Source organism: Anomaloglossus baeobatrachus, chromosome 4 (genome assembly GCF_048569485.1).
Source record: "Anomaloglossus baeobatrachus isolate aAnoBae1 chromosome 4, aAnoBae1.hap1, whole genome shotgun sequence".
Lineage (NCBI taxonomy): Eukaryota > Metazoa > Chordata > Amphibia > Anura > Aromobatidae > Anomaloglossus > Anomaloglossus baeobatrachus.
Genome location: NC_134356.1, coordinates 437,948,292 through 437,972,430, shown reverse-complemented (window position 1 = coordinate 437,972,430; position 24,139 = coordinate 437,948,292). Strand labels below are relative to the sequence as shown.

General features: G+C 49.4%; 1 protein-coding gene across 2 annotated transcripts in view; it reads left to right on the top strand.

Moving 5' to 3' along the window:
* The first annotated feature begins 48 nt into the window (after positions 1-48).
* IREB2 (iron responsive element binding protein 2) overlaps positions 49-24,139 on the top strand; it is a 175,600-nt gene continuing 151,509 nt past the window's right edge. For both annotated transcript variants that reach the window (XM_075345495.1, XM_075345494.1), the window contains exons 1-3: positions 49-156; positions 5,195-5,252; positions 5,347-5,436. In XM_075345495.1, the coding sequence (XP_075201610.1) occupies positions 91-156; positions 5,195-5,252; positions 5,347-5,436 (214 nt within the window). In that variant the 5' untranslated portion in view covers positions 49-90. The remainder of the gene's footprint in view (positions 157-5,194; positions 5,253-5,346; positions 5,437-24,139) is intronic.

The window sequence follows — 24,139 nt, the reverse complement described above, 5'->3', positions numbered from 1 at the left end:
AGCTCTACTTTTTACCAATAAAGTTGCGTGAAGAAAAAAAAACCACAGCAAATTTGACGTCATCGGGCAGCTGGCTCCGGTGGAGTCAATATGGCGACTGCAGGCTCGGGAGGTGACGGGGAGACATCCTCGGATCTCTCGGCGGGACGGCACAAGGTGAGCGCGTGTTCTGTGGGACTTGTAGTCGCCCGTCTCGTCTATGTCGCGATGTTACGGTGTCTGCGTGTCGTGATGGGCTGTGCATTCCTGGTGTTTCCTGCGAGCTCCTGTGCGGCTCGGGGGTCGCTTCCCTCCAGTCCTGCGAGTGTAGGCCCGTCCTGTGGTGTAGCACAATGCCCGCCGTGTTATCACGTCCATGGGGCTTATGGCTAGTGGTCTGTTATATGCTCCGTCCTGCTCTCCTGTATGACTGGTATTTACTGCACTAAACCCCCAAATAAAGGGAGGGCTTCCCAGCACCCCTTCCTCCCCATATGTAGATGTAAGCCCCTTCTATGGAGCCCCTCCTGGTGATGTCTAGTGCCATGAGTCCCCCATGGTGTTTGGCGTTGTCACTATGGACATAGTGGTTTTTTTTTTATATATAATATAATTTATATTACTGACTGGTGCATCAATCAGCTTTTATATTAGGACTCTGTAACATCCATCTTTACACTGTGGCTCACATTGTGGTCGGGACCCCCACTATGACATGCATCTTGACACCAGAGTGGGCTGTCATTGTGCTCATAGCACTGGAAGTAGCCCAGCCCCTGAGATGAGTCACTGATGAAGGGGCAGAGGCTATACCAGTGACCGCATCCTCTGCCCCCTGATGATGCTTTGTTTCAGGGAGAGAGCAGAGGCTATACCGGTAACTGCATTCTCTGCTCCCTGATGATGCTTTGTTTCAGGGAGAGAGCAGAGGCTAAAACAGTGACCGCAGTCTCTGCCCCCTGACGATGCTTTGTTTCAGGGAGAGAGCAGAGGCTAAAACAGTGACCGCAGTCTCTGCCCCCTGACGATGCTTTGTTTCAGAGAGGGAGCCGAGGCTATACCAGTGACTGCATTCTCTGCCCCCTGACGATGCTTTGTTTCAGGGAGAGAGCAGAGGCTATACCAGTGACCGCATCCTCTGCCCCCTGATGATGCTTTGTTTCAGGGAGGGAACAGAGGGTATATCTGGTCACTGGCACAGCCCCTGCTCCCTCCCTGAAACAAAGCGTCATTAGGGGGTAGACCCTGATGACGCTTTGTTTCAGAGAGTGAGCAGGGGCTGTTCCAGTGCCTGCAGCCTCTGTCCCTCATGATGCTTTGAGTATCCCAGCGTGCACTGGGATTCTCAAACAAACTGCCATTAGACAAAATGTAGGCAAAAAAACATAGGAAAGCAGTTAGTGTGGTTAGGGAATTTTTAATGCAGGTATATTAGAAAATAGTTCAAGTTATAGCACTAAATAGGGATTTAGAATGAAAATTACTTTGGCCTTCAGAACACCCCTTTAAAGTATAATAGAAAATAAATGATGCTATTAAATAGGCATTCAGGAGAGATGTCCAGTGTTCAATGAGCCTCTGGGATCGTGTAGGGTGTGTTCACATGATGCATATTTCTATGGATTTACGTGTGGAGATTCTGCAGCTTATTACCATACCAGCTAAATGGATGAAATTTCAACAAATCCCACCTAAACATTGCAGAAAATTTCAGCTCAGAAACTACGTTATTTTAACCCGAATTTTATTGCAATAGGTTTGTGTGCAGTAAATCTGAATATAACACACAGGGATTTGTTGGGGATATGCTGCGGAAATATTTTCTGTTTGTGAACATACCCTTAGACATCATGTTGCTAAGTGTGCTGATTCTTCTCTGACTACTAATGGATAATTATGAAGAGTTCTCTTTTAGCGCTGTTCATGATAAGTCTCGTGAGGAAGAGGTAGTCGTGATCGTCCGACAGTCCAAACATATCACTTATCCCTGACTAGGAAATACTCATGAGCAATCATGAGTATAAGGGTCCCGTGTCGCCTTGCTCGATTTAAACGGGTTGTCCACTACTTTTACCTAGATGGCCTATCCTTAAATGCTCAGTCATGGAGCTGCCACGTATTCTGGTAGCGGTCGGGTAATGCACATCCGCATCCTATTGATTTGAATGGGAGGCAAATGTGCAGTGCGCGGCTGCTATTAGAAGACTGGGCAGCTCTGGAACTGAGCATTTCCGGCAACCTGCTGCCACCGCCGGCATCAAGAACAGCTGATCAGTGGGGTGCCTGGTGTCAGACCCCATCCAATCAGACATCGATGATCCATCGTAAGGATAGGCCATCAGTTCTTAAAGTCCACGGGATTGATGGTGATGGCTGAGTACAATGGTTGCCTCTCTCAACCAGTCCTGTAAACTTTGAAAGGATCAGCAGCTTTCATGCTTTCTCATTACTCCTATCAGAGGTCACAATTCTCCTTCACGGTCACTTGTTGATCATCTATCTGATGAATAAGTGATTACTTGTAAGGACCATAATGCTCCTTTAAGCTTTCCAGTATGTTCTGTTTAGCAGACCACTTGGAAAGAACCTTGGGCTTCAAATAATTGTGTATTCCTTTTTTATTCCATCACTCTTCTGTCTTGGCTAAATGGCATTCTGGACTGTCAGCCTTGGAGAGTAAAGGCCACTTTACATGCTACAATATATCTTACGATGTGTCGGCGGGGTCACGTCGTAAGTGACCCATATCCGGCATCGTAAGTATGATTGTAACATGTAACAGCTACGTGCGATTGCTATTTAACGGTAAAACGTTCATCGCACGCTCGTCGTTCATTTCCTAAAAATTGAACGTCAGGTTGTTTATCGTACCCGGGGTAGCGCACATCGCTATGTGTGACATCCCGGGAACGATGAACAGATCTTACCTGCGTCCTGCGGCTCCCGGCTGGTAATGCGGAAGGAAGGAGGTGGGCGGGATGTTTATGTCACGCTCAGCTCCGCCCCTCCGCTTCTATTGGCCGGCTGCCGCGTGACGATGTGACGCCGAACGTCCCTCCCACTCCAGGAAGTGGATGTTCACCGCCCACAGCGAGGTCGTATGGACGGGTAAGTACGTGTGACGGGGGTTATTCATTTGTGCGACACATTCAACAAATTGAACGTGCCACACATACTATGGGGGCGGGAACGATTGCATACGAATCGTATGCTGGATCGTATGGTGTAAAGCAGGCTTAATACGTATTGGCTGCCATTGTTCTAATCAGTGTGAATGCTATTTACATAGAGCGATGCACTGTCCAGAGCAATGATGTATTTTTTTTTCTTTTTGTGTAACACAAGATAATTTCCCCCAATGAATGCGCATTCATGGTGTGATCGACAGCCTGTTTACACAACAAGATAATCACAAAACCAGTGGGTTTTTTTTAACACTCATTCACAATTATCTTGCAGTGTAAATGCTCCTTTTAGGTTCCCAATTGTTTTTCAGAATTGACCACCTAATTTCTACACTGACTTAAGGCCCAGTCACACACACAACGACTTACCAGCGATCCCAAAAACGATGCGACCTGATGGGGATCGCAGGTAAGTCGCTGGGAGGTCGCTGGTGAGATGTCACACAGTCAGATCTTACCAGCGATGCAGGAACAATACAGGTCGCAGTAGTGACCTGTATAACGATCTCAGCAGTCACTGTGGCCCTGTCACACAGTGTCACACAGCGATGTGTCCTGCCCAGCAAGACATCACCTTTGAAGAAAATGACCTGGACCATTCAGTAACGACTAGAGATCTCACAGCAGCGGCCTGATTGCTGGTAGGTGTCACACATAACGAGATCGCTAACGGGATCGCTACTGCGGCACAGAAACCGTGACTCAGCTGCGATCTCGCTAGCGATCTTGTTATGTGTGACTGTACCTTTTTAGAACAGTCTGTACAGTAAGGGGATAAGCATCCACAGTAGAGAGCAGTTATACAAATGCTTAATCAACCCACAGTAATCCCTCATTAGCCACTGACACATACCCATGCACGCTCGTCTCTGCAGGGCATGCATGTGTACTTAGTAGAAGGAAAGAGTAGCCATTGGTACTAGTGCCAGCTCATATGAGTACCAAAGGGTCGGGCAGTGGAAATACAACTTTCTGATCATTATCTTCTTCCACATCTTATGTCGGGGGAGAGTTGATAGTCACTGGCTTTGCCTCATATACATCTGTGTATGGCAGCTTTACTATGAGACCACAGGCCCATAAGAGGGGTATCTACTATTAGAAGTCAGTCTTATGGAAAGAATGCAGTGCTGTAAATTAGCACCGTGAATACAGCCCCCACTGCAGTAATTTACAAGAAATGGATATTGTTAACTCTGCATATCTTTCAAATCATTGTTAGAATAACGATACGCTATCCTGCTTTTTTTTTCTTCTAATGAAGACATGTAAACAATTGACCAGTCCTATGTAAAGCTAACAGTTAAGGTACATAAGGCTTAAATAATAATAAGTGTAATTTGTACCTTCATGTAGGGCAAAGGACCGAGAGTCCAGCACAAGGAAGACATGAGAGCATAAGAAAAGTGCGCATAAAGACCTTGTGACTAAAAATATCATTTCATTAAAATTTAACATAGTAACATTGGACATTGTTGGCCTACAGAGCTGCAAGTCTAATTTTATGTGAAATTTGAATACTTTTCTAATAAAATGATATTTTATTCTCAAGGTCTGTATGTGCATTTTTCTAAATGCTGTAAGGCCTTGTGCGCACACTGCATTTTTACCCGCGTTTTTTTTTCTTTTCGTTTTTGCTGTAGAGATTTCTTGAGAAAATGGTTGTAACCTTTCTGCAGACATTCCCCAGCCAAACTTATGGGACAAAATAGCTGTGCGCACACTGCGTGTTTTTCTCAACATTCTTTCTGCAGATTTCTTGAGAAAAAGAACGAGCATGTCACTTCTTTTCTGCAGGAACCTGCGTTTTTTGCCATAGGTAATGGTAAAAAACCGCAGGGACCAACCTGCAGAAAAAACGCGTAAAAACGCATGCTGTTTTCAATGCGTTATTGGTGTGGTTTTTGAACGCAAGTGTGCTAATCTTTCAGACTCTCAAAATTCTTGAGAAATATCTTTTTTCTAGTGTGAACAGAGCCTTATATAAACAATTGAGTAAATGGACTTCATTTTTTATGTTGTTTTCTCAGGGTGGAGCCTGGCACGGTCAAGTAGATAAGAAGAGGATGACTTCAGCGAATGTTAAAGGTAGACCGTTCACCAGTTCATTAACGTGAGTCATAAGATATAACTACTTGATAATCTAAATAAACAATGCTTCTCATTTCCTATCGGTTCACAGAGAATCCCTTCAAGTACTTGGTGGAAACTCTTGACTGCAGTCCAGATAAGAATTTTTTCAATATTTCTAAATTGGAGGGCTTGGAGTATGGTAAGTAGTGGTCTGCCAGATTACGACACAGGTTTTACTTTATTGTTCCAAGGGTGACATGCTTTCTGTTAAATCATGGCATGTGGCTGCAATTGTGATTTATGTGCATTTTTTTCGGTACTAGATTTTAAAAACATTTTATGCAACAACTATTCGGTTATTTTGCTTAATCGTGGTGTAAATTTTACAATTCAGAATAATAATAATAATTTTATTCATGTATATAGCGCTGTTAATTCCGCAGCGCTTTACATACATTGACAATATTGTCCCCATTGGGGCTCACAATCTAGAGTCCCTATCTGTATGTCTTTGGAGTGTGGGAGGAAACCGGAGTACCCGGAGGAAACCCACGCAAACACGGGGAGAACATACAAACTGCTTGCAGATGGTGTCCTTGGTGGGATTTGAACCCAGGACCCCAGCGTTGCAAAACTGCAGTGCTAACCACTGAGCCACTGTGCCGCCCTGAATGCATTAAATACTAAAAAGAAACTGGTGTATTTACTCAGAAAATTGATCTCAGAATGGCTGTGTAATACGTTATGAAAGTTTTTGACTGTCCACATCGCCTGATCAGCAGCTTCTCAGAGTCCATCCTGTTTCTGATGGAAATGAATGAAAATTTGCGGTGTGGTGCGCAATCAAAAATGATAGGCAGTGACAATGAGGCTGAGGAAAATAATTTATTAGTAATAAGCAAAATGACAGTGGGAATAACGGACTCTACGCGTTACGGGGACGAACTGACCCCTTCCTCAGGTGTCTGTACAATGAATGAAAAGACCCTCATAAAATGTCATAAAAGCATTGTAAAATATATAAACGTAAAAAAAAAATACATGTATGAACTCATAATTATATGATGTGAATATGAGAGGGAATTAGTGAGGCTATTAAATTGGATATACTACTGTACCCCAGATGGTGGGCGCATTCTGCATCGGCATCCTGTTTCTGAGATCTTGCACTGCTCAGTATAAATTGCAGCTGTCAGTCAACCTGATGAAGGACAGACTGAACAAACTTGGACTCCTGAGATATTTCATTCTTTTAGCGGGGCTCATAAAATGCTCATCTTAATATCAGGATTATACAGCCACTCTGACTTGTATTTTCAAAGTAAGGCTATGTGCGCACGTTGCGTACTAGCCCTGCAGAAATTTCTGCAGCGATCTGAAGAGCACACGTGCGCTTCAAATCGCTGCAGAAAATGTCCGTAGAGAAAAAAGAAAAAAAAAAGCCGATTCCATGCGCTCTGACTGCAGCTCCTGCCATAGACAGAGCAGGAGCTGCCGGCAAAGCGCACAGAAGAAGTGACATGTCACGTCTTAGAACGCGCGCTTCGGGCAGCAGCCGAAGCGCTGCGCTCTAAGACGCCACGTGCGCACGGCCCCTGCACAATCTCCATAGACTGTGCAGGGGACGCAGGACGCATGCAGTTACGCTGCGCTACAAAGCGCAGCGTAACTGCATGTAATTACGCTACGTGCGCACATAGCCTAAATACACAATTTTCATCAGGTCTATTTAAAGGGCTGTTCTCTGTATTTTAGCTGCCTACTTGCGGGCGGAAGGTGCACTTCTGAAATATGATAGTTTGGACAAGCGGCACCGTTGATTTCAATTATGCGGTCTATGATGCCCCTGCAGTTTCGGAGGAGTGCAGGGTATCTAATACTAGCAAGCACAAGCTCCTTGCCTAAGAGAACGGCCACTCTCATAGGCTGGAGAGGCAGTCAGTTACTTAGGCAATGGATTGGATTCAGGTCTGGACTTTGACTTGGCCATTCTAACACCTGGATACGTTTTATTTGTGAACCATTCCATTGTAGATTTTGCTTTATGTTTGGGATCATTGTCTTGTTTGAAGACAAATCTCCGTCCCAGTCTCAGGTCTTTTGTAGACTCCAACATGTTTTCTTCAAGAATGGTCCTGTATTTGGCTCCATCCATCTTCCCATCAATTTTAACCATCTTCCCTATCTCTGCTGAAGAAAAGCAGGCCCAAACCATGATGCTGCCACCACCATGTTTGACAGTAGGGATGGTGTGTTCAGGGTGAGGAGCTGTGGTGCTTTTACGCCAAACATATCGTTTGGCATTGTGCCCAAGAAGTTCGATTTTGGTTTCATCTGACCAGAGCACCTTCTTCCACATGTTTGGTGTGTCTCCCAGGTGGCTTGTGGCAAACTTTAAACAACACTTTTTATGGATATATTTGAGAAATGGCTTTCTTCTTGCCACTCTTCCATAAAGGTCAGATTTGTGCAGTGTACGACTGATTGTTGTCCTATGGACAGACTCTCCCACTTCAGCTGTAGATCTCTGTGCAGTTCCTCCAGAGTGATAATGGGCCTCTTGGCAGCATCTCTGATCAGTCTTCTCCTTGTTTGACATGACATTTTTGATGGACGTCCGGGTCTTGGTAGATTTGCAGGGGTATGATACTCCTACCATTTCAATATGATCGCTTGCACAGTGCTTCTTGGGATGTTTAAAGTTTTTTAAATCTTTTTTCAACCAAGTCTGGCTTTAAACTTCTTCACAACAGTATCACTGACCTGCCTGTTGTGTTCCTTGGTCTTCATGATGCTATCTGTGCTTTAAACAGAACACTGAGACTATCACAGAGCAGGTGCATTTATACAGAGACTTTATTACACACAGGAGGCTTATATTTATCATCATCAGTCATTTAGGACAATATTGGGTCATTCAGAGATCCTCAATGAACTTCTGGAGTGAGTTTGCTGCACTGAAAGTAAAGGGGATGAATAATATTGCACGCCCCAATTTTCAGTTTATTCTTTCTTACAAAAGTTTAAAATAAGTAAATTTCGTTCAACTTCACAATTGTCCCACTTGTTGATTATTCACCATAAAGTTTAATTTTTTATCTTTGAAGCCTGAAATGTGGGAAAAGGATGAAAAATTCAAGGGGGCCAAATACTTTCGCAAGGCACTGTATGTAGATACATAGCGGAGTTGAACTATGTATCATTTCAAACACTTGCAGATCTCCTCTCAGTGCTGTCAGCTCTCGCCCTCCCACCGCAATGACTACTTTGAGATGAGATCAGTATTTTAATGGAACATACCTGTGCTCTGCTGTAACTCCATACAGCAGCCACAGAGATTACTGAGGAAAGGAGGGTGTAGAACTTTTTTTTTTTTTTTTTTTTAACGTGTGTTGTTGCCAGCTTATGATTGGTCAACCTCATGCAGGAGAATATGTACAATTTCCCTGAGACAAAACTCTGGTAACTCCCAGTTGATCTGTAACCTAAATTATAGCTAAGCAGTGAGGAGGGATTAAACGATTAAAAATGTTTTACTTTTCTGTACATCCTCTGTTCCATGATGGCCACTTTAACATGGTAAAACTGGTGAAAGGTTCTCTCTAACTTGTTGAGAAATCTCTATTAAAAATGTTGGTGGTTTTGTGAAATCTCGTGACAGAGTTACTTTCACCCCATTACGACAGCCTTACGTTTTAAAATGGCAGCTAAAAAGGGTACTTATTCCTTTCTGCCGTTTTAAAACGGCGGTCAGAAAAAGCTAAATGGCGCCCCCCAGCGTCAGAAAATCTCCGGGGTTTCAGCTACCGGGGGTAGCTGAGACCCTGGAGATCATGATTCGTGCCTGTTTTTCCGGTCCCCAGTCACGTGATCACCGGTATACACTGTATACCGATGATCACGTTACAGTAAATGACCGTGGCGGTAAAAAATGATTTATCTGGCATGAACAAACATGTCAGATAAGAGATAAATCTCCTCCCCGGTCCCCCTCCGGTCCCTCTGTGTCGACAAAGTGCCCCCTTTCCCCAACCCCCTCCCGAAAATCCAAGATGGCCGCTCGCACATTAGCGCGCCGGCCGCATTTACTTTCTTCCTCTGCTTTCTGTCGCATGTGCTATGACACATGCGACAAAAAACTGCTCCCCGGGTCCTGCCAGGTCACCTGCTATATTCCTGCGGTGACCCCCGTACCCTGTGCAACCCTGATCGCCCGCGGCCCCCTCCTCCTTCACAGCAGACGCTGGTCACATGTGCAGAGCGCGGCTGTCAGCTTAGCTTCCTGCTTTGCTATCACAGACGCTGGCTGCTGCTAGCACTCTGCAGCTGTGACCCGGGGAGGGTGGGTGCCGTGTCATTGCACCCACACTCCTCACATGGAGGGTCTGCACGCCTAGAAAATGGGGGATACGTTCCCTGAGCGTGCCCCTCCCCCCATATTCTAGAAGGTCCAGAATCATCATGGGACTTACAAAATAAATTACAGCGGTCCCGATTTTTTTTTTTTTTTTTGTTTTTTTTTAATAAATTGGTGAAAGAGGGAATGTTTTAAAGAGTGTTGTCAATTTTTTTTTTTTTTTTATTACTGTCAATTAGTTATGTCTGGTATCAGACGCCGTGACATAACTAACTGCTGGGCTTGTTGCCAGGTGACATCACACATCTGGTATCAACCCCATTTATTACCCCGTTTGCCACCGCACCAGGGCAACGGGATGAGTTGGGGCGAAGCGCCAGGATTGGCGCATCTAATAGATGCGCCACTTCTGGGGCTGCTACGGCCTGCTATTTTTAGGCTCGGAAGAGTCCAACAACCATGGCTCTTCCCACCATGAGAATACCAGACCCCAGCTGTCAGCTTCACCTTGGCTGGCGATCTAATTTGGGGGGACCCCACTTTTTTTTTTTTTTAATTATTTATAAATAAACAGCTTGGGGGCCATCCAAATTGATCACCAGCCAAGGGGAAGCTGTCAGCTGTGGTTTGCAGGCTACAGCTGTCTGCTTTAACCTAGCTGGCTATTAAAAATAGGGGGGACCCCACGTTTATTTTAATTATTTTTTTGGGTGGGGGGGCCTAAATACAAGGCTAGGCATCCTTTAGTGCCACAAGAAAGGCCCTAAAGGGCGCCAGCTTAGAATATGCAGGGGGGTGGGACGTTATATATGTTTGACATCTATCCATTCATCCATTGTAGCATTTTAGGTTGTGTGCCCACAATCAGGATTTGCAGCGTTTTGGGCGCAGAGTGTTTTTCCAGCACCCATGACAGCACCACGAGAGAGGGGATCCGCCCTTCAAGGACAGGAAACCTCCAGGATTAAAAGGGGGCAGCACCTCTCCCCACATCAGTTGGTTTCCTGTCCTTGAACAGGGAGCCTCCAGGAAGGATTCAGGATGGTCCTGGTGGGCCGAAGATAGAGATTCCAGCCCTGGCCGGCTGGCTCTGGCAGGGCACGGGTCCTGTTGCGGCCGGCCGAGGTGCTGTGGAAACGCAGCAGCAGACCCACGGGGGTCCGACCTGCGAGCAGAACACCCTCCTCCAGTGCCGCCGTGGCAGGCCCAGGGGGGCTGATATCGGGCGGCGAGGCATGGAAGTGGTGTGGAGCCTACGGGGACCAGGCAAGGGCCGGTCGGCCGCAGTGCTGTGGCTCTGCAGCAGACCAACGGGGGTACTGTCTGAGCGCGGGTAGCCCCCCCTCCCTAGTAGAGTCGGCCTGGGAACGGGCGGCGAGGAGCAGGTAAGCTGCAATTACTTGCGGCAGCGTCCTCGCGACTGCAGACTGTGAAAAGCATCCCAGCCCTGACCAGTCGATACTGGCAGCTGCACGAGTCCTGCCACGGCTGGTTGAGCTGCTGAGGGAATAGCCACAGCAGACCCATGGGGGCCGTGCATGTGAGCGTCGCTATCCTCCTGCTTTAGGACTCCCCACGGGAGGAGGATTGGTGGTGGTCCTGCCGGATATCAGGGATTAGGACACACCACAACAGCCCACGGGGGTTTTGTCTGTGGTTAGTGATGCCGAAACGCGACAGCAGTGTGTGGCGACCACCATCTTACCCGGTAAGTCCGTTGGACATGGGGTAACGGGTACGATCCAGCGTGGCTGTCAGGATCTGTATTTCTTTGTCGCTCTATTGGGAGACCCAGACAATTGGGTGTATAGGCTATGCCTCCGGAGGCCGCACAAAGTATTACACTAAAAGTGTAAAGCCCCTCCCCTTCTGCCTATACACCCCCCGTGCTCCCACGGGCTCCTCAGTTTTTTGCTTTGTGTGAAGGAGGCAGACATGCACGCACAGCTCCAGAGAGTGGTCAGCAGCAGCTGCTGACCATGTCGGATGGAAGAAAAGTGGGCCCATATAGGGCCCCCAGCATGCTCCCTTCTCACCCCACTCTTGTCGGCGGTGTTGTAAGGTTGAGGTATCCATTGCGGGTACGGAGGCTGGAGCCCACATGCTGTTTTCCTTCCCCATCCCCCTCAGGGCTCTGGTGGAAGTGGGATCCTATCGGTCTCCAGGCACTGAGACCGTGCTTCATCCACAACTCCTGTGGAGCCTGCTGGATAGGAGCCGGGTATCGTTCAGGGACATGGCCCTGCTACTTGGAGGTACTCTGTATCCCGGTGGGGACCGCGCACAGCAACACTCCAGCTTTGCTGGGTGTGCTAGTGCACCGGGGACCGCGGCGCTGACCGGGTTAATATGTGCCATTACACACTCAGCGTTGCTGAGTGTGTTTATGTATAGGGACTGCCGCACTGACCGCCGCTGCCATGGAAACACTGCGGCGCGGCTGGGACTTGTAGTGCGCCGGGGACTTCCACGCCGGCCGCGCTTTTACGGCGGCCGTGTTTATTACTAGAGTCCCCGGCTTTTTGCGGCCTAGTTTCCTTTCCTCCCACCCCCAGCCCTGACAGGCAGGGGAAGGGCGGGACGCTGCTCAGAACGAGCAGCACTGAGGGCTGGAGCATGCTTTGCATACTCCACCCCCCTCACTGTGCACAGTGCGGGCACCAGTTCCCGCACTTTCTGGGTCACGCCCACGGCTCCCTCGTCTCCTCAGGACGCATTCCTGTCAGCTCCTCGGACACTGCAGAGGGGGACAAAGTCTGGGAGACCCAGGCAGGGACTCTGGTGGCCTCACAACCGCTTTAAGCGGGTGGTAAGCAGCACCTGTGGTGCTAGCCCCATTGTGCAGTAGTGTAACATTATATTTTTTTTTTTTTTAAACTGTATAGTGCACAGTTGATTTCTGGCTATATACCCTATTGTGTTGCTCAGGGAAGATAATAGCATGGCGCCCACGAAAGGCAGGGGTGCCAAAACACAGGCTTATTATGTTGCCTGCGCCGCATGTACGACCCCGCTACCGACAGGTTCCACTGACCCTCATTGTGTGCACTGTTCGGCCCCTGTGGCACTTACTCAGCCAGAGCCTCTGCTAGGGGGGGCCCAGGGGGAGCCACCTGCTAACTGTTCAGGTGACAGGGACGGAGTTTGCAAAACTCTCTGAGACTATGGCTAAGATACTAGAAGCCTTGCAGTCCAGGCCGGTATCTCAGCACAGGGACTCTGTTGAATCTTTGTTCCCTGGCCCACCTCAGCTGGACCAACAATGTCCTCCCGGGGTATCTCATGGATCCCAAGCTGAGGGTTCTGACACAGACCCCAGCCCCAGACCGACTAAGCGAGCTCGCTTAGATTTTCCCTCGACATCATCATATTGTGCAGGGTCTGAGGGGGGAAGCTCTGGTTGATGATGCGGAGACAGCTGATCAGGATTCTGATCCTGAGGCCGCTCTCAATCTTGATACTCCGGATGGGGACGCCATAGTGAACGACCTTATTGCGTCCATCAATCGTATGTTGGATATTTCTCCCTCAGCTCCTCCGGTGGAGGAGTCAGCTTCTCAGCAGGAGAAATTCCGTTTCAGGTTTCCCAAGCGTACAACGAGTATGTTTCTGGACCACTCTGATTTCAGAGAGGCAGTCCAGAATCACCATGCTTGTCCAGATAAGCGTTTTTCTAAGCGCCTTAAGGATACACGTTATCCCTTTCCCCCTGACGTGGTCAAAAGTTGGGCTCAGTGTCCCAAAGTGGATCCTCCAATCTCCAGACTGGCAGCTAGATCCATACTTGCAGTGGAAGATGGGGCTTCACTCAAAGATGCCACTGACAGGCAGATGGAGCTCTGGTTGAAATCCATCTATGAAGCTATCGGCGCTTCTTTTGCCCCAGCATTCGCAGCCGTATGGGCGCTACAAGCTATCTCAGCAGGTAAAGCGCAAATTGACGCAGCCACACGCACGTCCGCGCCACAGGTGGCGTCCATAACCACTCAGACGTCGGCATTTGCGTCTTACGCTATTAATGCTGTCCTGGACTCTGCGAGCCGTACGGCGGTTGCAGCCGCCAATTCGGTGGTACTCCGCAGGGCCTTGTGGCTACGGGAATGGAAGGCAGATTCTGTTTCCAAAAAGCGCTTAACCAGTTTGCCAATTTCTGGCGACCGATTGTTTGGCGAGCGTTTGGATGAAATCATCAAACAATCCAAGGGAAAGGATACATCCTTACCCCAGCCCAAACCGAACATACCCCAACAGAGGAAGGGGCAGTCGAGGTTTCGGTCCTTTCGGGGCGCGGGCAGGTCCCAATTCTCCTCGTCCAAAAGGCCTCAGAAAGATCAAAGGAACTCTGATGCATGGCGGTCTAAGTCACGTCCTAAAAAGACAACCGGAGGTGCCGCTACCAAAGCGGCTTCCTCATGACTTTCGGCATCCTCACTCCGCATCCTCGGTCGGTGGCAGGCTCTCCCGCTTTTGCGACACCTGGCTGCCACGGGTAAAAGACCGTTGGGTGAGAGACATTCGGTCTCACGGTTACAAGATAGAGTTCACCTCTCGTCCCCCGACTCGATTCTTCAGGTCATCCCCGCCTCCCGAGCGACCCAAGGCTCTTCTGCAGGCGCTGGGCATTCTGAAGGCAGAAGGAGTGGTGGTCCCTGTTCCTCTTCAGCAACAGGGCCACGGTTTTTACTCCAACTTGTTTGTGGTCCCAAAGAAGGACGGGTCTTTCCGACCTGTCCTGGACCTGAAACTTCTCAACAAACACGTAAAGACCAGGCGGTTCCGGATGGAATCCCTCCGCTCCGTCATCGCCTCAATGTCCCAGGGAGATTTCCTTGCATCGATCGATATCAAAGATGCTTATCTCCACGTACCGATTGCTCCAGAGCACCAGCGCTTCTTGCGCTTCGCCATAGGAAACGAACACCTGCAGTTCGTGGCACTGCCGTTCGGCCTGGCAACAGCCCCACGGGTTTTCACCAAGGTTATGGCTACTGTAGTAGCGGTCCTCCACTCTCAGGGTCACTCGGTGATCCCGTACTTGGACGATCTGTTGATCAAGGCACCCTCTCTAGAGGCATGCCAACACAGCCTCGACGCTACCCTGGAGACTCTCCAGAGTTTCGGGTGGATCATCAATTTTCCAAAGTCAAATCTGACACCGGCCCAATCGCTGACATACCTTGGCATGGAGTTTCATACCCTCTCAGCGATAGTGAAGCTTCCGCTGATCAAGCAGCGGTCACTACAGACAGGGGTACAATCTCTCCTTCAAGGTCGGTCACACACCTTGAGGCGCCTCATGCACTTCCTGGGGAAGATGGTGGCAGCAATGGAGGCAGTTCCTTTTGCGCAGTTTCACCTGCGTCCTCTTCAATGGGACATCCTACGCAAATGGGACAGGAAGCCGACGTCCCTCGACAGGAACGTCTCCCTCTCGCAGGCGACCAAAGCTTCCCTTCGGTGGTGGCTTCTTCCCACTTCATTATCGAAAGGGAAATCCTTCCTACCCCCATCCTGGGAGGTGGTCACGACGGACGCGAGTCTGTCAGGGTGGGGAGCGGTTTTTCTCCACCACAGGGCTCAGGGTACGTGGACCCAGCAAGAGTCCTTGCTTCAGATCAATGTTCTGGAAATACGGGCAGTGTATCTTGCCCTGAAAGCGTTCCAGCAGTGGCTGGAAGGCAAGCAGATCAGAATTCAGTCGGACAATTCCACAGCGGTGGCATACATCAACCACCAAGGCGGCACACGCAGTCGGCAAGCCTTCCAGGAAGTCCGGCGGATTTTGATGTGGGTGGAAGCCACGGCCTCCACCATCTCTGCAGTTCACATTCCAGGCGTGGAAAACTGGGAAGCAGATTATCTCAGTCGCCAGGGCATGGACGCAGGGGAATGGTCCCTTCACCCGGACGTGTTTCAGGAGATCTGTTGCCGCTGGGGGTGCCGGACGTCGACCTCATGGCGTCCCGGCACAACAACAAGGTACCGGCGTTCATGGCACGGTCTCAAGATCCCAGAGCTCTGGCGGCAGACGCCTTAGTTCAGGATTGGTCGCAGTTTCAGCTCCCTTATGTGTTTCCTCCGCTGGCACTGTTGCCCAGAGTGTTACGCAAGATCAGGGCCGACTGCCGCCGCGTCATCCTCGTCGCTCCAGACTGGCCGAGGCGGTCGTGGTACCCGGATCTGTGGCATCTCACGGTCGGCCAACCGTGGGCACTACCAGACCGACCAGACTTGCTATCTCAAGGGCCGTTTTTCCATCTGAATTCTGCGGCCCTCAACCTGACTGTGTGGCCATTGAGTCCTGGATCCTAGCGTCTTCAGGGTTATCTCAAGACGTCATTGCCACTATGAGACAAGCTAGGAAACCAACGTCCGCCAAGATCTACCACAGGACGTGGAAAATTTTCCTGTCGTGGTGCTCTGCTCAGGGTATTTCTCCCTGGCCTTTTGCCTTGCCCACTTTTCTGTCCTTCCTTCAATCTGGACTGGAAAAGGGTTTGTCGCTCGGCTCCCTTAAGGGACAAGTCTCAGCGCTCTCTGTGTTTTTCCAGAAGCGCCTAGCCAGACTTCCACAGGTACGCACGTTCCTGCAGGGGGTTTGTCACATCGTCCCTCCTTACAAGCGGCCGTTAGAACCCTGGGATCTGAACAGGGTGCTGATGGTTCTTCAGAAACCACCATTCGAGCCAATGAGGGATATTTCTCTCTCACGCCTTTCGCAGAAAGTGGTTTTTCTAGTAGCAGTCACTTCACTTCGGAGAGTGTCTGAGCTAGCAGCGCTGTCATGCAAAACCCCTTTCCTGGTGTTTCACCAGGACAAGGTGGTTCTGCGTCCGGTTCCGGAATTTCTCCCTAAGGTGGTATCCCCCTTTCATCTCAATCAGGATATCTCCTTACCTTCCTTTTGTCCTCATCCAGTTCACCAATGTGAAAAGGATTTGCACTTGTTAGATCTGGTGAGAGCACTCAGACTCTACATTTCTCGTACGGCGCCCCTGCGCCGCTCGGATGCACTCTTTGTCCTTGTCGCTGGCCAGCGTAAAGGGTCACAGGCTTCCAAATCAACCCTGGCTCGGTGGATCAAGGAGCCAATTATCGAAGTTTACCGTTCGGCTGGGCTTCCGGTTCCCTCAGGGCTGAAGGCCCATTCTACCAGAGCCGTGGGCGTGTCCTGGGCTTTGAGGCACCAGGCTACGGCTCAGCAGGTGTGTCAGGCGGCTACCTGGTCGAGCCTGCACACTTTCACGAAACACTATCAGGTGCATACCTATGCTTCGGCGGATGCCAGCCTAGGTAGACGAGTCCTTCAGGCGGCGGTTGCCCACCTGTAGGAAGAGGCCGTTTTACGGCTCTCTTACGAGGTATTATTTTACCCACCCAGGGACTGCTTTTGGACGTCCCAATTGTCTGGGTCTCCCAATAGAGCGACAAAGAAGAAGGGAATTTGTTTACTTACCGTAAATTCCTTTTCTTCTAGCTCTAATTGGGAGACCCAGCACCCGCCCCTGTTTTTTTGTGTACACATGTTGTTCATGTTGAATGGTTTCAGTTCTCCGATATTCCTTCGGATTGAAGTTACTTTAAACCAGTTTATAATTCTTTTTCCTCCTTCTTGCTTTTGCACCAAAACTGAGGAGCCCGTGGGAGCACGGGGGGTGTATAGGCAGAAAGGGAGGGGCTTAACACTTTTAAGTGTAATACTTTGTGCGGCCTCCGGAGGCATAGCCTATACACCCAATTGTCTGGGTCTCCCAATTAGAGCTAGAAGAAAAGGAATTTACGGTAAGTAAACAAAATTCCCTTCTTTCGCGGCGGTGGCATGTAGTGTGGCGCCATCTTGTGAATGGACGGCCACCACACAGGTGATCATCTGCACATGCGCAAGAAGGATGACGCGCTTCTGACATTTCCCGGAAGTGCCGTGACTATGGGTGCCCGGAGAGTGTTTACACCACAGCAACCATGGAGCAGATCGGTATGCTCCGGCTTAGCCCTCCAGCAGAATAGATGAGGAGCAGCAGCAGCCTCCGCTGTTACCACCACAGCCATAGGCTGTCACTCAGAAGAGGCAGTGTTCTGATTCAGGTGAGATACGCTTGGGAAGGAGGGACACCCGGTCCAGCCAGCAGAGTCTGAAATCCAATAGACCAGACTTCTGGAAAGCCTTCAGAGGGACTTGTCTGATTACATCACTCCTCCTTCCAACCCTGTTCCACCTCTTTTTTTTGCATCTGAGTGTTAAGTGCTCTTCGTGAAAGTTCCCTTTGTACAGAGGTCCTTTTATCTGGTTCCTTCAGGTTCAGGACAGACCCAGAAATGCACCTATAAAAACTAGAGACAGGGAATGCGCTCTCTGTAAACGGGAGCTGTCTAGTACCTGGTCTAAAGAGCTTGGCCAGAGCTGTGTTCAACAGACTCAGATTAAGCCCGAAGTTTACCTCGGTCCTGAGGTCCATGATTAGGGCTGTGGTCAGGGATTCACTAGGATCCCTATCAACTTGAGTCATAGCCTTACGAAATGCAGACCTGTTTCCGGTTTCTGGGGACTCAAACGGTTCCCAGGGGGGAGGACAAATCTTCAGAATCCGTTTCCCTTCTAGGTCACAGCAACTTAGGGGGTCATCAATGCTTCCGATCGAAAATTCGGGGCAGCCAGTAGAAACAGTCAGGTCCACTATGGACACTCATGCTGAAAAAGCCCCCCCACCCCCCCCAAAAAAAAAGTCTAGAAACCTTCAGCTAGGGTTCTATGATCAGCCATTGCAGCTACCTGCACAACAAGGCCCCTGGCGGTATAGTCTGACCAACTTAGGGATCAGCTTAAAGAAGAAGAGATTATTGTATCTTCATCTCCTTTTCTTACGTGGGGTAGCAGCGTTCCTTACAGACACATCTGCAGTCTCACCCAGGCTGTCTGCTAAATCCGCAGCCTTATCTGGCGCAGCCAGAAGGGTCCTCTGGCTGAAGTGCTGGCTGGGGGATATCCAGACAAGATCAAGACTTTGCAGTGGCTACTGTGGCTGCGTTGCTACTGCTGGTATTAATAACAGGTGCCTGGGTGGCGCAACAATGAAATGGTGTGTTCACCCCTGTGACTTTTCCTATCCAATGACCAGGGGAATTTCTGTTCGGCCCAGTCCTGGATGATATTTTAGGAGCAGCAGGCGACAGAAGGGTTCTGTACACGTCAAGTCCAGCCTTCAGTAGACCTTTGGGAAAGAAATTTTGGCTGAAAAACCTAAAGATCAGCCTTGTTGGTCTGACTGAAGGAAATCAAGGGAAGCGCCACATTTATGTTTAAGAGACCCTTTAAGGATACGCAGAGGGTCCCCCAAGTGGCTCTTCCCCCTGGGTCCGGGGAGGAAACTTTCTCATTTTTTTCTTCTGTCCTAAGTGAGGATATCCTCAAACCAATGGACCCGAACCCTTTTTGTACTCTAGCCTCAGATTCCGTTCCAAAGGTTCGCACAATAATAAACCTGAAAACCCTCAATACTTAGAGAGCTTCAAATGGAGTCAGTGATATCCACAGTGAAACATTGAATTCCTGGTGTCACATGGCAGTGGTAGATCTGAAGAATGTAGTTTCTCATGTCCTGATATGCGTCAGGGTTCAGAAATTCCCCAGGGTAGCCCTGTATATGGAAGGGAAGATTAGACAATTCCAGTATCCAGCTCTTGCGTTGGTCTGGGGATGGTCTTTACAAGAATATCTCAAGTGACAGCTCTTCTAAGGAGATTAAAGGGTTCGAAGATCCCGTATCTAGATGGTTATCGGCAGGTCTGCCCGACATTGTACCGAACTTCGGCAGGAGGGTGTTTAGATTCAAAATCTCAAGACTGCCGACTTCTAGAGTCTGAACTAGAGAATCTCCAGGTGCAAGTGGCACAGGCAACAAAAGTGCCGAGAACTCCTCAGAGACACAATGTCCCTTTTTAGGCTCCTTTACATTCAGCATCTTGGTGGTGCTTTTGGTCCAGGTACAAGCCGGAGTCCTTCAGTTGAACATTCTGAAGTATCAGGCGATTCTCGGAGGTTATCCGGACAAGTGTGTTACTCTCCGGCCCAAACAGGCAGACCTGGCCAACGACGCAACAGCGATCCGGACCTGCAGAACGACCTAGCTAGTCATTGGGGACGTTGTAAAGCAGCTTTTTGAAAGGGAAGTCGCTAACACAGTCGCTGTAAAGTCCCCTTTCCACACTGAAACTTTCTAGCGATCATGCTGCACAGCGGGAAACAAAGGACCAAAGAATGGTCCTGAACGATTTGTAGCGATCAGCAACTTCACGGCACGGGCCCGGTCGCTGATGTGTTTCGCAGACTGCAATGTCACGGGGGAGGTCGCTATTGCGTCACAAAACCGGTGACGTTGCAGCGATATCGTTTGCGATGTTGCAGTGTGTAAAGCCACCTTAACTGGTCATTGTACGTAATCCTCTAACATTCAAGCGATAGTAGCATGTCTCTATCACGGGGTTCTCTGTCCTGATCAGTGATGGCAATAGTAAGCAGAGCATTATTTATAATCCGAAGAGAACTGTACGGCAGTGGACGCCCTGCTAATCACATGGAACTTCCACCTTGCTTATGCTTTTCCTCTTTCCAGCAGTTCTGATGATAATACGGGAGGAGAGGGCAGAAGCGATCCTGGGCGGCATATAACAGCGTGGCTTCACATGGTCACTTCTAAGTAACGGAGAGTTTGCTCCTGGCCTGATCACTACTCTTATGCAATGCAAGAAACCAAAAATTAAGGCTAAACTCTACAGCAGAACTGAGATAAACTTCTTGTCATCCATAGGGGCAAATCTAGATGACCCAGCGCCAATTGCGTTAGTCTTGGAGTTCCTCCAGAAGAGGTCTAAACTGAGTCTTATCGATTAACCCGCTAACTGTTCGCGTGTGGGCCCTAGCTGCCCTGCATAATTATGACCTAGCGGGAGATCACTGGATTCCCAATTCACTCCAGTGATAGTCCTGAGTGTGGTCTGTCCTTTCCATCATGGGATCTTATTCTCATCCTCAGCATTGACCAAGCCATATTTGAACCCTTAGAGTCCATATATCTTAAGGATCTATTCTCGGAAGTTTAACAGCAGCACGTAGGGTTAGTGACATCCAAGCCCTATCTTAGTTCCTTCCTTTACTCAGGTTCTTGAGAATAGAGTGGTCCTGGGACCACCTAACCCAGCTTCCTTCTCGATGGTAGTTTCAAGCTTCATAGGTCTCCAGAGATTATTCTTCCGACCTGTATGGTAATCTGAAAGATCAGGGGAGGAAGGGTGGCATTGCCTCAATGTTAGACGTGGCCTTCTAGCATATCTCTCAGTCACCAGTACCTGGAGAAGGGACTAGTCCCTGTTGTTCTGTTTGGGGTAATAGGAAGGGGCTCTAAGCCTCCAGATCTACCTTGGCCGGGTGGATCATAGAAGCCATTTCTGTCGTACACCAGTGGTAGGGAGATGTCTGAAAGCTCACTTCCCAATAGCAATGACATCTTCCTAGGCGGAAAGATCAGAAGTTAACATCGTGCAGTTCTGTGGTGACCACGTGGTCTTCACTTTCCACTTCTATAAGCACTATAGATGGATTTATAATTTACTGGCCTCACCTTTTGGGAGAAGGGTTCTGCAAGCTTTGGTCCCTCCCTAGGTTTCCTGTCTATGTAATTCTCTCGTGGTGCTGTCATGGGTGCTGGAAAAATACGTAATTACTTACCGGTAATGTGTTTTTTCTGAACCCATGACAGCACCCTTACATTCTCTCCCTGCGCGTGGATGTGTTAGTAGTTCTTGGGTTTTTCACTTCTCTCCGCATGGCTGTATGTTGGTGGTAGTTTTGTGTTATAACAATGTTCCTTTTCCGGAGGTCCTTTCATGCTCTGTAACCAACTGATGTGGGGAGAGGTGCCGCCCCCTTTTAATCATGGAGGTTTCCTGTCCTTGAAGGGCGTATCCCCTCTCTCGTGGTGCTGTCATGGGTTCAGAAAAAACACATTACCGGTAAGTAATTACGTATTTTCCCTGCGTCCATAGCGCTGTGTTGTGCAGTAGAAGCACAGTGGAAGGATTTTTAGAAATCCCATGCCCACTGTGCTTTTTTTTTTTTTTTTTTTCTCCGCAGCATAAACTGACCTGTGGTGCAGCTTCCCGAGCCTCAGCATGTCAATTTATGTTGTGGAGACAAGAGTGTTCTCTGCAGGTAGAATAGAGCAAAAGTCCACAGCAGCCTGAACCTAAATTGTGGGCATGGGTAGCTGCATTCTCCCGTGGACAACACTCACATCTCTGCAGGAAGGCCGACACTGTGTACTAGACGCCGTGTTGCTGGATCATGGCCACATAGCCTATAAGTGAGAAATTTGTAGCAACATTTTTGTGAAGTACTTGTGGATTCAAAATGCTTACTATACTCCTGAATAAAATCCTTGAGGGGGCCAGTTTCCAAAATTGGGTCACTTGTGGGGGGTTTCTGCTGTATAGGTACCCAAGGGGCCTTGCAAATGTGACATGGTGCTCGCAATTTATTTCAACTTTTCGAAAATTCAAATGGTGCTCCTTCCATTCCAAGCCCTCCTATTTATCCAAACAGAGTTTTTCTTTATCGTTCCTATGGGAGACCCAGACATTGGGTGTATAGCTTCTGCCTCCGGAGGACACACAAAGTACTACACTAAAAAGTGTAGCTCCTCCCTCTGAGCCTATACACCCCGTGGAGAACGAGATCTAGCCAGTTCATTGCTTTGTGTTCAGGAGGCATACATCCACACATGCATTCTCATCTGATTTTTCATTTTTGGAAAGAGTTTGAAGAAAAGCGGGTCCAAGCCTGGACCCCCGGCATGTCCTTTCTTACCCCACTGTGTCGGCGGTGTTGTTAAGGTTGATTCCAAGGCTGGAGCCTTACATGCCGCGCTCCTTCACCATCCCTCGGGCTCTGGCTTGAAGTGGGAGCCAGCACTGTCCTCCATGCTTTGCAGGAGACCGGTCTCCATCCGCAGCCCTTCAGGATCCTGCTGGACGGAGCACTCATCCCCAGGGACTTGGAACCCTGCGTCTCAGCAAGCTAAGTACCTGAGACGTTTATATTCTGGGGGTCCCTGTACTTTATTATGGTGGGAGAGTGTGCTGTGTAACTTTTCTGACATTTCCGGCCGGTTCTTTGGCTGCCGCCTGAGAACCGCGCCGATGGTGCCTGCTCGCCGGCCGCATTGCTCAAATTTAGGCCCCGGCTTCGCTGGAGGCCCACTTTCGATTTCACTGCCCTTGCATGCCAATCATGCAGAGGGACAGTGCGGCTCCGCCCAGCGGCCGTTCGGCACAGGGGAGGGACACTCCTCTATGAGTACTTGTCCCCTCCCCTGTAAATCTCCTTGGCCCTCCAGATCCCGCTCTCAGAGCAGGTCCCGCCCCCTCTCCTCGCTCCGGCGCCATTTTATCAGCGTTTTTCTCTGGATAAGAGCTGGCTGCAGCATCCCTGCTAAGCTGCTTGGGGGTCCGGGCTGTGGGATCTGGAGGGCACACAAACTGTCTGGTAAGCCACAACCTTGGTTGTGGACCTTCTATATATACTCTCTGGGGGTCATTCTGGCTCAGAGCCCCCACTCCAGCAGCATGTCTCACACAAGGAGCAAGGCTGCAAGGCTGTACTCGGTATGCACTGCATGTAAGCTCGTGCTGCCTGAACCGAGCACATATCCACATTGTGATGCCTGCTCTAACCTCACAATGCCTCAGCCTGGAATCGCACCCACAGTGGTCCCTCCGGCTGCTCCGGCTCCAGTGGCTGAACCCCCGGCTTGGGTAGAATCCTTCTCTAGGTCAATCTCCCAGTCTTTTGCCGACTCCATGGGACAGCTGTCCCGGGCCTTGCTGAACATGCATCAGCCCCCTTCTCAGGGCGCCTTTGCTGCTAGTGCTCTCTCAGCGGAGCTCACAGAGGATTCTTCATCTGGTCCCAGACCCCGTCCTCCTAAGAGGAGACGTAGGGCTCCCTCCCCTTCCTCATCTCGCGGCTCTGCTTCAGAAGCTGACTCGCCGGACGAGGAGGATGCCTTTACAGGGGGCTCGGAGGCTACCTCCATGTGCCCCATTGATCTGTCCGAAAGTGACTCAGATGTTAGTGATTTGATTGCGTCCATTAATTCGGTACTGGACCTCAGTCCGCCAATATCAGAGGAGTAACCCTCTCTGGCAGAAAAGCACCAGTTTACCTTGCCTAAGAGGACAAAGAGTGTGTTCTTTAATCACTCCAGTTTTCAGGCCGCTGTGACCAAGCCTAGGGCCTGTCCTGACAAACGCTTCCCAAAGCGTGGTTCTGATGACCGTTTTCCTTTTCCACCTGAGGTGGTCAAGGAGTGGGCTCATTCACCAAAGGTAGACCCTCCGGTGTCTAGACTCTGAGCCCGGACTGTTGTATCAGTGGCTGATGGCACCTCTCTTAAGGATTCCACTGACCGCCAGGTTGACCTTCTGGCCAAATCTGTATATGAGGCAGCAGGGGCCTCGTTCTCCCCATCTTTTGCAGCAGTGTGGGCTCTCA